At 59.0% G+C, this 13,217-nt stretch overlaps 1 protein-coding gene across 5 annotated transcripts in view; it reads right to left on the reverse strand.

Annotated features, from left to right (window-relative positions):
- The window catches only part of CDC42BPB (CDC42 binding protein kinase beta), a 79,570-nt gene that overhangs the window by 23,864 nt on the left and 42,489 nt on the right, over window positions 1-13,217 (reverse strand). For all 5 annotated transcript variants that reach the window (XR_008427233.2, XM_053927583.2, XM_053927585.2 and 2 more), the window contains exons 7-18: window positions 11,921-12,121; window positions 10,579-10,827; window positions 9,038-9,117; window positions 7,124-7,290; window positions 6,929-7,048; window positions 6,025-6,158; window positions 4,681-4,923; window positions 3,459-3,569; window positions 2,194-2,438; window positions 1,974-2,079; window positions 1,314-1,438; window positions 756-861 (exon numbers count right to left, since the gene is read on the reverse strand). Coding sequence is in view for 4 of the 5 variants with exons in the window: in XM_053927583.2 (XP_053783558.1) it covers window positions 756-861; window positions 1,314-1,438; window positions 1,974-2,079; window positions 2,194-2,438; window positions 3,459-3,569; window positions 4,681-4,923; window positions 6,025-6,158; window positions 6,929-7,048; window positions 7,124-7,290; window positions 9,038-9,117; window positions 10,579-10,827; window positions 11,921-12,121 (1,887 nt within the window). In the remaining variant the exon portion in view is untranslated. The remainder of the gene's footprint in view (window positions 1-755; window positions 862-1,313; window positions 1,439-1,973; window positions 2,080-2,193; window positions 2,439-3,458; window positions 3,570-4,680; window positions 4,924-6,024; window positions 6,159-6,928; window positions 7,049-7,123; window positions 7,291-9,037; window positions 9,118-10,578; window positions 10,828-11,920; window positions 12,122-13,217) is intronic.

Below are 13,217 nucleotides of genomic sequence, written 5' to 3' on the forward strand. Positions count from 1 at the left end.
AGGACAGAGGGTGGCTCTGGAGACACGACGACCTCGACCGAGGTGGAGAAATCTCGGGGGCCTGCCGACGACTACATCCTGAGTGGCCATGCTCAAGGTCCAGAAAGCAGGCAGCGCGGTGCTGAGGGAGAAGGGGAACCATGGCCTCATCCAACTTGTCCTTCAACAGGAAACACCTGCACAGTACGCTGCACCAAGAGCCTCGAAAACGCCGTATGGCCAACAGGCCCCGTGCTGGCGCCCTGCCCTCTCGGGCACACACTGCAGTCCCTACGGGCGGCCTGCAGGCAGACACGACCGGACGAAGGCAGCCAGTTCACTGACCATTCTAACTGGTGCTCACAAACCTATAATCTAAAAATCAACACGGTTTCCAATCACGGGGCCGAAGCGTGTTTTTAAAAAGGGGACCCAGAGAAATGGAGAGGAGAGGGAACTGGGCTGAGATGTGGTTCTGTGCAACCCCAAGCTCACCACACCCCCTGGCGCTTGAAACAGGCCGCTGGCTGGTGGCTCAGGTTAACCACGCGCCTCCCTGAGGGCAGACCCCGTGCAGCTCACTGGCACCCGCTGTGGAACCGAGGCTAGGGAATCATGGCGATACAAGAGAACCACACAAAGGCTGGTCTCCCAGGGACAATGCTGGCGTTCCACAGACTAGCCTTTCCCAGCAGAAGGGCCAGCGTGGCACTTAACTGCTGAAGCCACCGCAGAAGCCCCTGGTGACAAGAACGCGGCTGCAGGACAAGACCCACCAGTGTCCTCGAGCCCAGGCTGGAGCTCCTCAAGGCCTCCAGCTCTTCCGTCATCTTAGAAGCAAGAGCCTGAAGATAGCCTCGCGCGTCTTTCTCGTCGCTAACCCTGCAGGAGGGAGCGTGAGGGTGGTCTGTGAGTCCAGGGCCACAGAGGACAAGTGTGTCCCGCCTCCCTCAGGACACAGGAACCCAGCAGCCTATCACCAGACAGCAGTCACCCATGACAGTGCCCATCGGGCAGAGGCCCGTCCCGCCCTCTCCTGTGGTCTCCTGTCCTTGTGTGGCATTTTGCAGAAGCTGTGCCTCCACCTCAAGGACAGCATGCGTCCCTGCACAGCCTGACCCCCAGCTTCAATGACAGGGGGGCGCTGTTTCTCCGCCTTCACCCAACGTGAAGGCCACTGGCAGAACTGCGCCCCCAGAGCTCCGTGGTCGGGGGACTCTGCAGTGAGACCTGTGCTGAGCCCTCAGAGAAGCAGCACGAGGCACACAGGACAGGCTCCCAGGGGTGGCAGCGGGAGCTGGGGAGAGCGGAGGTGCCCCTCTGGCCGCACGCACCACTGGATGATTTCTGCAATCTGGGCTTCCCAGTGGGCCACCGACTCCTTCTTGGCTGCCAGGTCCTGCAGCTCGTCCTCCAGTTGCCTGTTTTGGGCTGTGAGTTTATCCACAAAGGAGCAGAGCTGCAACGACACAGTTGTACCGCACGAGTGACGTGGCACCCTTTGCTAATGGCAGAGGCCACCGTTAAAACTACGAGTTTCCGTTAATCGTCACGAGGTTTTTCCGAAGTCCAGGACGTGGACTTCTGATTGCGTTTAACTCTAGTCGCATTTCAATGATGATCTGAACTTAAAAAAGAGCTAGTGATTTCAGGTTATCAGGAGCTTTTAACCGAATGCAAACATCCCTTTTAAAAGATGAAACACATTACTACTTCTTTTAAGTCTTTTTTAAAAATTAACTTTAAGGATGGGAGAGGACACTGATTTGTTGTTCTACTTATTTACTCAAGGGTTGACTCTTACAAGTGCCCTGACCAGACGCCCAACCCTCCCCCTTGGCGTGTCGGGACGACGCTCCAAACAAAGGAGCCACTGGCCAGGGACCCCCTATTACTTCACTGAAAAATAGAAATACTTAAAATACCGAACTTCCAACATGCCAGAGTGAGAACATCACAGCCCCCCGAAGTGACAGCCCAGACATTTACGTTACCCTTTCCTTCTCGGCGGCTAGCTTCCCGTTCTCCTCGCACAGCACGGCCCGCTCGCGCTCGTACTTGTCTCTGACGGCGCCCACGGCCTCCTCCACCTCGCTGTGCCTGAGGGGCAGGGGAGACGAGCTCAGCTCCGCCGCCCAGGACGCGCACGTGTCCCCGTCTGCAGCCTGGGTGCAGACCTGTGTCGAGAGCGCCGAGGGGCTCGTGGGGACCTACCGCTCCCGCTTTGACTTCTCCAGCTTGTCCCTCAGCACTAAGACCTCCTTCTGCAGGGCCAGCTGCTGGCTCTCGGAGTCGTGCACCTCCTTCTTCACGGTTTTTACCTCCAGCACGTGGGAGGCCTCGCGTCTGACCAGCTCTTCTTCGTAAAACAAGACTTTCTTCTCAAGCTCGGATTTTATTTTGGAAATCTCCTGCTGATGTTCTAAGGAGGTACCTGGTCCTCGGCCACCTTGCTTCATCTGAAGGGGAAGGTTAAAGTCAGCCACACACCTCTGCATCCGCACAACGGTCACGCTGCCGTCACCCCTCCACGTGCGGGCACTTGTGGTGCGGCTTCCTTTGCCCTCCTGACGACAGACTCAGCCCCAAGTGGTACAGCCGACCCTGGTCCCTCTCGTACCCACAGAGCAGACTTCAGGGTGATGGTGTTTGCCCTGCAGGAGGAATGCGCCTGACCTGTCAGGGACCCAAGGGGTGGTGTCACACTGTGACAAGAATGGTCTTCCGGGTCCCTCACTCTGCCCCCTCACTCCCACAGTGTCCTTCTGAGGGCCAACTCAGCGCCAGGCACCCTGTGGTACAGGGCTCGGTGACGTCTCTGCTCTCGCAGGGCAGAGGGGGCAAACACTGACGACAAGCCAGCAGACAAACGACAAGACACGCAAGGTAACGGGACAAAGAAGAGGGTGTGGTGTGACGTGCCTGGCCGGACCAGGTGGTGGCAAGGCCGGTGGAGAGGAGTGACCCAAGGCCCGGGGATGGAAGGGAGCGGGCAGCCCCATCATCTCTGTTCAGATGCGGACACCAGGCTCAGTGGGGGAGGGCCTGGGGTCATATGGCCCTCTGGCCACAACCAGCCACGCGCCCCCCCCCCCTCCCCCGCCTCTGGCCACAGATGACCAGCTTGTCTCTTCCTTGTCTGCGGCAGGACATGGGCTTTAAGGCACTTTTCCAGGGGGGACCCGTGAACGGAGAGGCATGGGGTCAGAGAAGGGTTTGGTGTGGACGCATGAGGGCTTGCTGCCAGCGGCCCCCGACTGCTGTCTAAGGAGAGAATGAGTGCGTGCGCCCTGCTGGTACAGGCCCAGGCCACCATGAAGCCAGGTTCCCGTCCTTGCCTCCTCCGTCCCCTGTGCATCTGGAGCGGCCAGGCGACCTTGCATCCCAAGGAGCACCGCATTTGGATCAAGCGCACCACGGGGCGTCAGAGCAAGTGACACTCTGTGGTCACGGGAAGAACTGGGACCCTCCGGCTCTACCTTGAGGGCCTCAAGCTCACTCTCCATTTGCTTGGAGAAGTTCTCGCTGTGCTCACGGAGCTTGCGCTCCTTGGAGGCCTCGGCCGCAGCGTCCTCGAGCTGAGCTTCCAGCTGCAACACAGGGGACACAGCTGCTCAGTGACACTGAATCCTCCCCCAAAGGACTCTAAGCAAACAAAATCCAGGAAGGTCTCTAATTCCTCACTCTTTATCAGACTTCACCACAAGTTAAAGACTGAGAAATACACCCTAGGGCTTGACTGGAACGGCTGGATCGTTTAAAAAAAAAAAAAAAAAGCTTAAAGTCTAATTCGAGTTGATACCTTTGGTAAGAAATTTCAAGACAAGACACTGATTTATGGAAACAAGTACCCTGCTACCTGCAGGACCTGGATTCATTTAAGTGGCGAACGTCAAACCCACGCACGGTGGAGGCAGCAGTGTAAGGGGCCTGCACCCAGTGCCCTGCACGGTGACGACGTCCCTGCCAGCAGAGCGGTCTGGACAGCACACCATCTCAGCCCGACCCGAGCGGTGGCGCTCATAGGTGCCCCTTTCGCCTGCGCCCGAGTTGGCTACAACTAGAAGGGTCTCTGGGCTGCAAAACCCCCAACAGGTCTTTTGAAGCCAAATGATGAAGAGCCAGAGTGTGCAAGGAAGAAGTGCGCGTTCCCCGGCTCGATCCAGAGCTCGAGGGAGTCCACCGGAGTCTGGCGCCAAGGGCTGCTCAGGACACGTCCCAGGCAGCAGGTCTCCAAGTGGGTCCAGAGGCCCTTCCTCCTCTGGGCTATTTCGTATGGAAACAAGTCTTGTTTTCATTTCTCTGTGGTAAAAACTAAGAGCTGCAACCCCCACATACTAAAGCTCTTTGGGGCCTCACTCACCAGCACACTCGAGGACCACCAGCCTGAGCGCGGGTGTGGGGCTCGCCAGGCCGAGACGGGCCCCCACTCACCCGCACGGCCACGCGAGCCGCCCTGCGCCCCGTCGCGGGGTGCGTGTGTTACAGTCGTTGGGCATCAGCACCCTGTGTTCGCTCTAACAGGGAATTTTAGAAGTCGGCACTACAGAAATGCTGGCCGGAGGAACCTGCCGGGCTCCCCGTAAAACCTGGGATCCGCTGTGAAGTAACTGATGTGATCAGAGCAGCCACCTTTTCAAAGGTGGTGTTTAAGACCCCACAGAATTCTAATCACTGCAGCCCTGGAAGCGTCCCGGCTACCTCTTTCCTGAGCTTCTCGGATTTGCGGATCTCCTGCCGCATGGAGTCGATTTTCTGCATGGCGACATCCACCTCCTCCTCTTTGTCCCGGAGCTGCCGGGACGCCTTCTGCTTCTGAGAGCGGAGCTCCGCCGCGCGCTCGTTGAGCTCCGAGAGCTCCTGCAGGGCCAGCTTCCGCTGCTGGTGGGCCTCTCTGAGCTCCCTGGCCTGGGACTTCAGGCGCTCTGAAGTTTCAACCAGTTGCTGAACAAAGAGAACGACAGGTTTGACGTGGAAGGCTGGAAGCTCAGGGACAGCAAGTGCTGGCTGCAAACTACAGCCCAGTCCAAGAGCTTGCCTGCTGGATGTGGCCCTGCCTGCCCAGCACAGCCAGGTGCTGCCTGGATGTGCACCTGAGCCCAGGTGCCGAGCCCAGCCTGCTCTAGAAAGGCCTTCCCAGCAGGTGGAGCAGCAATGTGACTGCCCTGCTCAGTCCGGCTCAGCCGCATCCGCCTCTGTGCTGCCCACAGAGCAACAAAGGCAGACCAGGCACGAGTGCGGTCACCTCGTTGCTCACACACGGCGGGGCTGGGAGCTACGTGCTACAGGAATACTTAGGAACCCGGCCCGAGCAGAGCACCATATAAACACACGTGCTAGACAGCTGGCCTCCACTGCAGTCTGCCGCGTGGACACTACTGTCCCCTCTGCTGCACTGACCTCACTGCCCTGCGGCTGGCCCCTCAACGACCAGGCTGCTTGCCCCTGGGGCACCTGCTGGAGGCCCCAGCCAGTGAAGCAGGGCTTTCTGTAACACGTGGGAGCCGTGTGGTCCCCACTGGGCACACGTCTAAACTGAGAGGCTCCAAGCGGCTCAGGAGACACCAGATGCTGGGACACAGGGCGGGCCTCCCACTGAGAGACCAGACCACGGCACTGGCCCCACGACCCACGTGTGCGCACGCAGAACGTGCTTGCAGAAGCTCCACCCTAAGTGCACGCACATGCTACAGGCTGAGCCCACAGTTGGCCACATCTTACAAAATCCAATGGCCTCTTCGGCAGTGACTCTGGGAGGAGGCCACTGCAGGGTGGCCTGGACCAGTGGGATGGGCACAAAGCCAGCTGAGTCTGTGACCGGGGCCCCCAAGATGCAGCAAAACCCTCACATCTTGAGTCACCATGTCCCAACTATCCGTGCGGCAGGGATCAGTGGAGCCTGAATATGATGACGGAGGTGTGCCGGCTGCCCGGGGCTGACGGTTACCGCACACCAGGGCCCTGGGTCCAGGGCTGCTGCGGAGCTGCAGGCAGCACAGACCCACCCCCACGCACCGCCCTGCTCGGCAGAGTCGCACCCGCTACCTTGTGGAGGTCCTCCTTCTCCTGCCGCACCACACGGTACTGCTTTTCCAGGCCTTTCAGCCGAAGTGCAGCGCTCTCGTGCTCTGGGTGAATTGTCCCCGGGTCCTCCAGCTGTCGCTCCAGCCTGCTGGAGTCTGAGAGAAGGAGAAGACAAACTGGGTTCCCACATGCGAAGAGCCTCAAGCTCTGACTCACCGACAGTGAGAGCGAGCAGTCCCTACCTCCCTGTGTCACTTACAGGCTGTCTGGCTGTCCCCACGTAGCACTCCCTTCCGACCCCGTGGGACTGTCCCTCCAGCAGTGCCTGCCTCCTGTCTCCTCCTCGCTCACTGGTGGAGCTGGCACAGTATTACCCAAGGCGGCAACAGCTTTTACTGAAAACCAGGCACCACTGAGCCTTCACTGGGCCAGGATGGCAGCCGATGCCGCAGTTCTGACTCACTGAGGGGTCACCTGCAGTGCCAACCCCGAGTCAGGTCAGGGGTCAAGGCTTGAAAGTGATTTGGGTCTTTAGGAAACTGACGACCCAGGAACCACAGAGACAGGACAATGGATCTAGCACCTAAACCAGTGAGAGGCAGGGCCCAGCAGTGAGCACTTCTGGCAACTGTGTCTCGGAGCTGCAGAGAGGAATGTACAGACAGGAAGATGCTACGTGTTCTGAGTTCAAGGGTGACTTGCTGGGAGCTGACTCTAGCTGCAGCTGTAACACTGTATGAGAGCTAAGCCTCTGGAAAAACAATTTTAAAAAAACCAACAAAACACCAGAATTTAACCAGGTCTGCTAAAGCGTAGGAGTTTTTTCTGCTTTTGCGTCTTACATGAAAAAAGACTCTGAAATTTCCCTCCCAGAGATTAACTCCCTCTGAGAACAGAGAGTAAGTAGCCAAACTTCAAAATGTACCTGCTATTTTATTCTTCAAGCGCTCGATTTCCTCATTTAGCTTTTTGATTTCTTTATCTCGGGCTGAACTGCCCAGGGCCCGTGCTGAGCCATGGAGGGACTGGACGGTCTGAGTGGACTCTGTGGGGGAGAAACGCATGAGCGCATGCCAGCTGGCACAGGCACCCCAAGGGTGCGGAAGTCACCCCCACTCACCCTGCAGCTTCCTGCTGAGCTCCAGCTTCTCCTGCTCTAGCCTGCGGATCCTCCGCTCGTAGGCTTCGGCCTGCAGGCTGCTCTCCAGGTCGCGCTGCACACCCTCGTCTCTGGCCAGCGCGCTGGACGGCAGTGTGCTCTTCAGAGAGCCCCGGTCGGAGAGACAGCTGCAAGCACAGCACAGGGCCTCTAACCCCCTGAGCACAGCACCAGCGCACGGCATTTAAAGACTTCCCAGGGAAAAGGTAAGTCTCTTCAAATTGGCAAACAGACACAGCTGTGAAAGATGTCATTGTTTGCAGAGCCAAATCAGACAAGAACCTTCCTTCAGGCAGTGGCTGGGAGACAACAGCAAGGACTCGCCCTCAGAGCCTCCGGAGAAACGCCTGCACAGAGCCGGGGAAACACCGTGCCTACACCAGCACTCACAGGCACAGCCGGTGTGGCCAGCAGGGGTCCGTGCAAGAAGCGGGGCCTGCAAGGCCTCGCTGGATGGCTTCCTGGTTCTGCCACCAACTGGGGAGAGTTCCTTCAGCCCTGTGGGGCTCATCATCGACGCTGTGATCCGAGGGTCCCTTCCACTCCCGTGCCCTGACCGGCACTGCAAAGCTAGTCACCATCGACCGGCCAGTGACAGACCTGCTGTGAGCAGGACCACGGCGCAGGCGCTCTCGCTCGGAGCTTCACTCCTGCACCGTCCCACCTGTGACTCTGCTCCCCATTCAGGGTCGCGGTGAGGGCAGGGGATGCCTGGGCCCCCACTGAGTGCCAGTGACACCAGCACACGGCGGCCCTGACAGGAGGGTCCCGCAGGGTTTCTCACAGGGGGCCTGGGTAGTGGGTGTGCCCACCCGACAGGGTCTGCTCCAGGAGGAGGCCCCCGGGCCCGACCCGCCACACCAGAGCCGGGAACCCACAGGCCAGACAGCGCCTGGTAGGCTGGCGTGTACCTGGAAGGCCATGAGCCTCTGTCCACAGGACAGACACAAAGGTGGCACACCCACCACCCGTGGGCTGCCTGAGCTGCCATGGCCCAGGAGCTCACACAGCGCTGGCACATCTGCTGGGCACTCCCACCCTGCTGCTGAGGATGCTGGGAGCCAGGTGCTGGCTCCTTCCCGCAAGTGCGAGGCAGCTTCCTTAGTGTCATGTTACCCGCCCTTCATCCTGACCCTCGCCTCCTGCTCCAGCCTCCCAGGTAAGAGAGGCAGACGTGACCCTGAGAGGCCCATTAGAGATACAAACGCAGGTGGCACTGGCTTGAGGGGCCAGAGTCCACGTGGGCCCCCACTCTTGGCTCTGTGGGCGCCAGGCTCCAGCCCCACTGACGGAGGCCAGAGTTATAACCCCTGGACGCTGACAGAGTGCCCGAAGGGTGGGCAGAGCAGTGCCAGGTCAGGGTCAGCAACGCATAGCCTATGGCCACCCGCCCACCCCGGAGTCAGAAACGGTTTTTCCACTTTTCAAGGGCTGTTAAAAGGACGAAGAATATACAACAAAGACCACAAAGCCTAAGTTCTATCAGGCTCTTTACGAAAAGTCTGTGACCTTGCTGTGTCATCATCGTATGCGGTGGCCAGGTGTGTGCGCATGTGTGTGTGCTTATCCTCACCTGAGGACACACTTGTTGATTTTAGAGAGAGAGTGGAAAGGAAAGGAAGGGAGAGAAACATCTATGTGAGAGAGAAACATTGACTGGTTGCCTCTTATATGAGCCCCAACCGGGGACTGAACCAGCAACCTAGGCATGTGCCCTGACCGGGAATCGAACCTGTGACCTTTTGGTTTAGAGGATGAAAGGATAAACCTGTCCCCACCTCCCAGTGCTCCAGCCTTGTGATGCACAGAAGCAGAGCCCCACACTGCTCCCTGCCCTGGGGAAGGCTCCGCCTCAGGGATGAGAGCTAGACGTACCTTTCCGTGGTGAATGTGAAGCCGATGAACGGCAAATGTAACCCAGAAAAGCCCGTGTGAGAACCAGGAGGCAGCATTTCCTGCGTGAGAGCACATACGAGACAGTGAGACCCGCGGTGACACGGGAGGGAGGCAAGAACACGGCGGTGGAGTTGAGGGCGCACGGGCAGACTGTGGGGACTGCTGCCACGTGGGGCCCACAGTGCCACCTGCACGGAGTGGGTAGTGGCGGACTTATTCCTCATACCCAGCTCTAACTCCTGTGTAACACAATCAAGAGAGGAAACACACAGCTTTTGACGGTGATAATGGCACAGGTCAAACTGGGAGCAGGCCAGAAATTTTCACACTTTTTAAAGCTACAGCACCCATACTCAATGTGACCCTATGCAGGCGGGACAGGTGCCACCCGCAGGGGCTTGGGCCAGAGGCCAGAGGCAGAGTGAGCTCTGGAGCCCAAAGGCAGACTATTTTAGAATGGGTGTTAGTTACAACAGTATTTTTCAGCTTGATAATCCTTCTTCATTAAAAATAATACCAAAGTGAAAATTTATCTGGAAAATTTCAGTGTGGAAATGAGTTTCTTTGCAGCCTAGGAAAAACCCTCCTGGCAAAAAATTCCGCCTTGTGTCCATGTGGTCTAACACTCCGCTCTCCCTTCAGTAAGTCACGGAGCAATCAAACTTCTCCTTTTACACGCATCCTCAGTTACTGTGTCCCCAAACCAGGCCCAGGGACAGACCAGAAAGTCCAAAGGTCGGGTCTGACGAGGCCAAAACAACGTTACAGCACAGGAGTGGGACTCAGGCCTGTCTGACCAGCTCGCACCCGGGATGGGCGACGGGGCCAGGACGGGGCCGGGACAACCGGCTCCGAGTCACGGTGGCTGCTGGCTGCCGCCACGTGGGAAGCACGCACGCGGGCGCTGGGCACACATGCTGGCAGGGAGACTGGACGGCTCACTGGTGCGGGGACATGGAGACGGATGGGAAGCTGAGAGGCTCCTCTCCAGTGGTGACGGGCCTGTGGTGACACTCTCATATGACAGTGTGGGTGATACTGCTTTGAAAGCTTACAAAGCGCCACAGAAACAAAAGCATTTCTGACGAATGCTAAAACAAAATAGCTATTTAACTCATTTTTTCTCAAATTGTAATAACCCATGATTTAAAAACAGGACATTGTCCTGACCAGTGTGGGACAGTCGGCTGGGCGTCGTCCTGCAGACTGAAAGATTGCCGGCCGGTTCCTGGTCAGGGCACACGCCTGGGTCGCCCGTTCAGTCCCCAGTAGGGGGCGAGCAAGAGGCAACCGATGGATGTTTCTCCCGGTCTCTTCCTCCCTCCCTTCCCCTCTCTAAAAATAAATCGGTAAAACCTTTTAAAAAGGGGACATTTAAGGACCAAGCTGCAAGGTGCATTTTCTTCCGACGACCGCCCAGCTTCCCCAACACAGCTGCGCTGCAGGACGCACTGCTGCTCGGCAGCCCTGCAAACTCAGTGCGGCGGGCAGACCCGCGGCGGCACGTGGGGCCCACTCACAGTGTTCCTCAGCACGTCGTCGTCCACATCGAAGTTGGACGTGTCGGAGGGGCTGCTCACGTCGGGGATGTAAGGTGCCTCCAGGTTCCGTATGTCTTCCCAGTTCAGTCCTCGGAAGAACGGGTGCTTCTTGAAGTCCTCGATGCCGTTCTGCCCGAGCCGGCGCTCCCTGCTGCAGATCAGCCTCTGCATGAGGTCCTTCGCCTCCTCAGACACGTCAGTGACGTGGGACGGGAACTGGAACCGCTCCTGGGGGGAGGGCACAGTCAGCGGACTGCGCGGGACAGCCCCAGAGCCTGAGCCACTCGCAGCCAGACCCTTGGGAAAGAACCTCCCACCCCCAGACAGGCTGGCTGCCATCAGTCACGGCGGACTGGTCGGCCCCCCCCAACCCCCCGCCAACCCCGTGAGTGAAGGCACGGTCAGCGTCCTCCTCTCCAGGAGACAGAGGATGCGGACAACCCGTGCGGGGGGACAGAGGCCACCGGCCTGTCAGAAGGCCCACGTCCATGGCAGTTTTACGTGGGAACGTTTACACTGAACGGCCACCAAGGGAAAACACACGTCCTCTGACTGAGGAACCCGCCAGCCACCCAGGTGCCCCTCGAAACCGCCTGTGAAGACAGATGCGGGACGGAGAAAGGCTGTCCCTGTGTGATGCTGAATACAAAGATGACAAAAACGCAGCAGCAAAAACCCCGGTCCTGCGCAGTGTGGTGCCATTTACCTGAATGACCCCCCCAAGCCCAAGTGCCCAGGGCCACGCAGCAGTGGTCAGGTCACCTCCCCTGGTGGGTGGGAGGACTACATGCCCACAGGCCCCAAGGGCACAGAGCGGGCCCCGGGGGCTCCCCACCTACGGCGTGCACCCTGCCTGCAAGGTCCACGGGTTTACAGTAAGTGCATGTTAACGTACAAGTGGAAGTTTTATTTCTGCTCTGGAACAAGTGTCTGTTAGAAGTGCAACCTGCTCTGATGTGCAGCAGGAGGAAGACCATCCCCCCCCACGAGTATGAATCCGCTCCCTACACAGCAGCGCCGCAGCCCGGACCAGCACAGAGTGCCGCTTCTGTGGGGCGTGCACGTGTGACTGTGTGTGTACGTGAGTGTACACACACGAGTGCATGTGTGTGTACCTTCGTGTGTGTGAGTGCGTGTAACTGTGTGTACACGCTAGCGTGTGTGTGCTCGTGCCGAGTATGTGAGAGCGAGTACAGGTGGCGCAGAGGGCCACACCAGCATCAGAAAAGAAGTACTTGAGCAGAGACTACAAAAAAAAAGTTCAAACGACAGAGCATCAGACGAAGAGGAAACAATGGAGACCAAGCCAGCTCCGCCTCACCTCGTGGTTCATGATCTTGCCGTAGGTCTCCACGAGTGACTCTGCGTAGAACGGCGTCTCCCCGTAGAGCATCTCGTACATGCAGACACCCAGTGACCACCAATCGCACTCGGGGCCGTACTTGCCCATACCGTCCTCCATGGCCTGCAGGATCTCCGGCGAGATGTAATCAGGCGTGCCCACGGCCACGGACGACTGGACCTTGGGGGAGAGGGCGTGCTGAAGGGAAGCCTGAGGCCTTACTGACATCAAGTTTCTCACGTGAGAGTGACCGGAAAGCCTAGTGACCCAAAGTTCAGTGCACATCAGTGTCCCCGCCACACTGGACGCTGGGCAGTCTCCCAACGCCCAGAGCCACCATGGCCTGATGGCATCGCAGTCCCCCAGGGGGGCACCATTTCCCACTTGCTCGTTGCCACCCAGGGCGGCTGGGGACCAGGCATTCCCAGGCCAGCCCTGCTCAGAAGGCCACATGTGCAGACACTATAACCGCGGCCTGTTTCAGCCCGCCCTCCAGTCTCCCTACGGGGACGTCCGCCCGCAGGCCCAGGCGCTGGCTGGGTGCTGAGGCTTCCCCTGGCAGAGAATTCAGTGGCTGAGCCCGAGAGGGAATGGACAGTTGGTTAGCCGTGAGCAGGACGGGCCTGGATGTGGTGATGCCTCTGTAGGCACAAGGGCAGCAGCCACCACAGGGAGAGCAGGGCCTGCAAGTCTGGGGAGGCCCAGCGGGGGGGGGGGGGGGGGGGGGGACCAAGGTCTCCCTGAGGTCACGTCCGAGAAGAGAGCCCTGAAGACGGAGCAGCACCGGGGTCAGACAGAGCACGCAGGGAGCTCTGGCTCCGACGTGTGCCAGGTGCACTGCTCCACACCTGGGGGCCATGGGGGCCCTACATGGACAGCGGGAGACTGGGCGTCAGGGGCAACTTGGGGCACGTGTCCAGGACTGGCTTTGTGGAGCGGATGTGAGTCAATCACTCTGCTTCTCTTAAAACGCCACCACCTGACGGTTGTGCGCCGCTGCCCGAACAAGCAGCAGGACCGCAAGGACCACCTGACCCAGAGAGGAGGCCCCTCAGACCCCGCACTCAGCGCAGACGCCCGCGCCCCAGAGGTCAGCACTGGACAGTGGCCACAGGAAGGTGTACAGACAGAGCCCCGGGGCTCTGAAGCAGCTTACTGAGTGTCGTCAGGGAAGTGCCACTGGAGCTGCGCAGCCCCGAGGCGGTGTGGCCCAGGCCCAGGCCCGGGCGTCCCAGCCATGGCCTGGCAGCCTCCTGCTCAGCAGTGGGGTCAGCTG

The sequence above is a fragment of the Desmodus rotundus genome, chromosome 7, assembly GCF_022682495.2.
Source record: "Desmodus rotundus isolate HL8 chromosome 7, HLdesRot8A.1, whole genome shotgun sequence".
Taxonomy (NCBI): domain Eukaryota; kingdom Metazoa; phylum Chordata; class Mammalia; order Chiroptera; family Phyllostomidae; genus Desmodus; species Desmodus rotundus.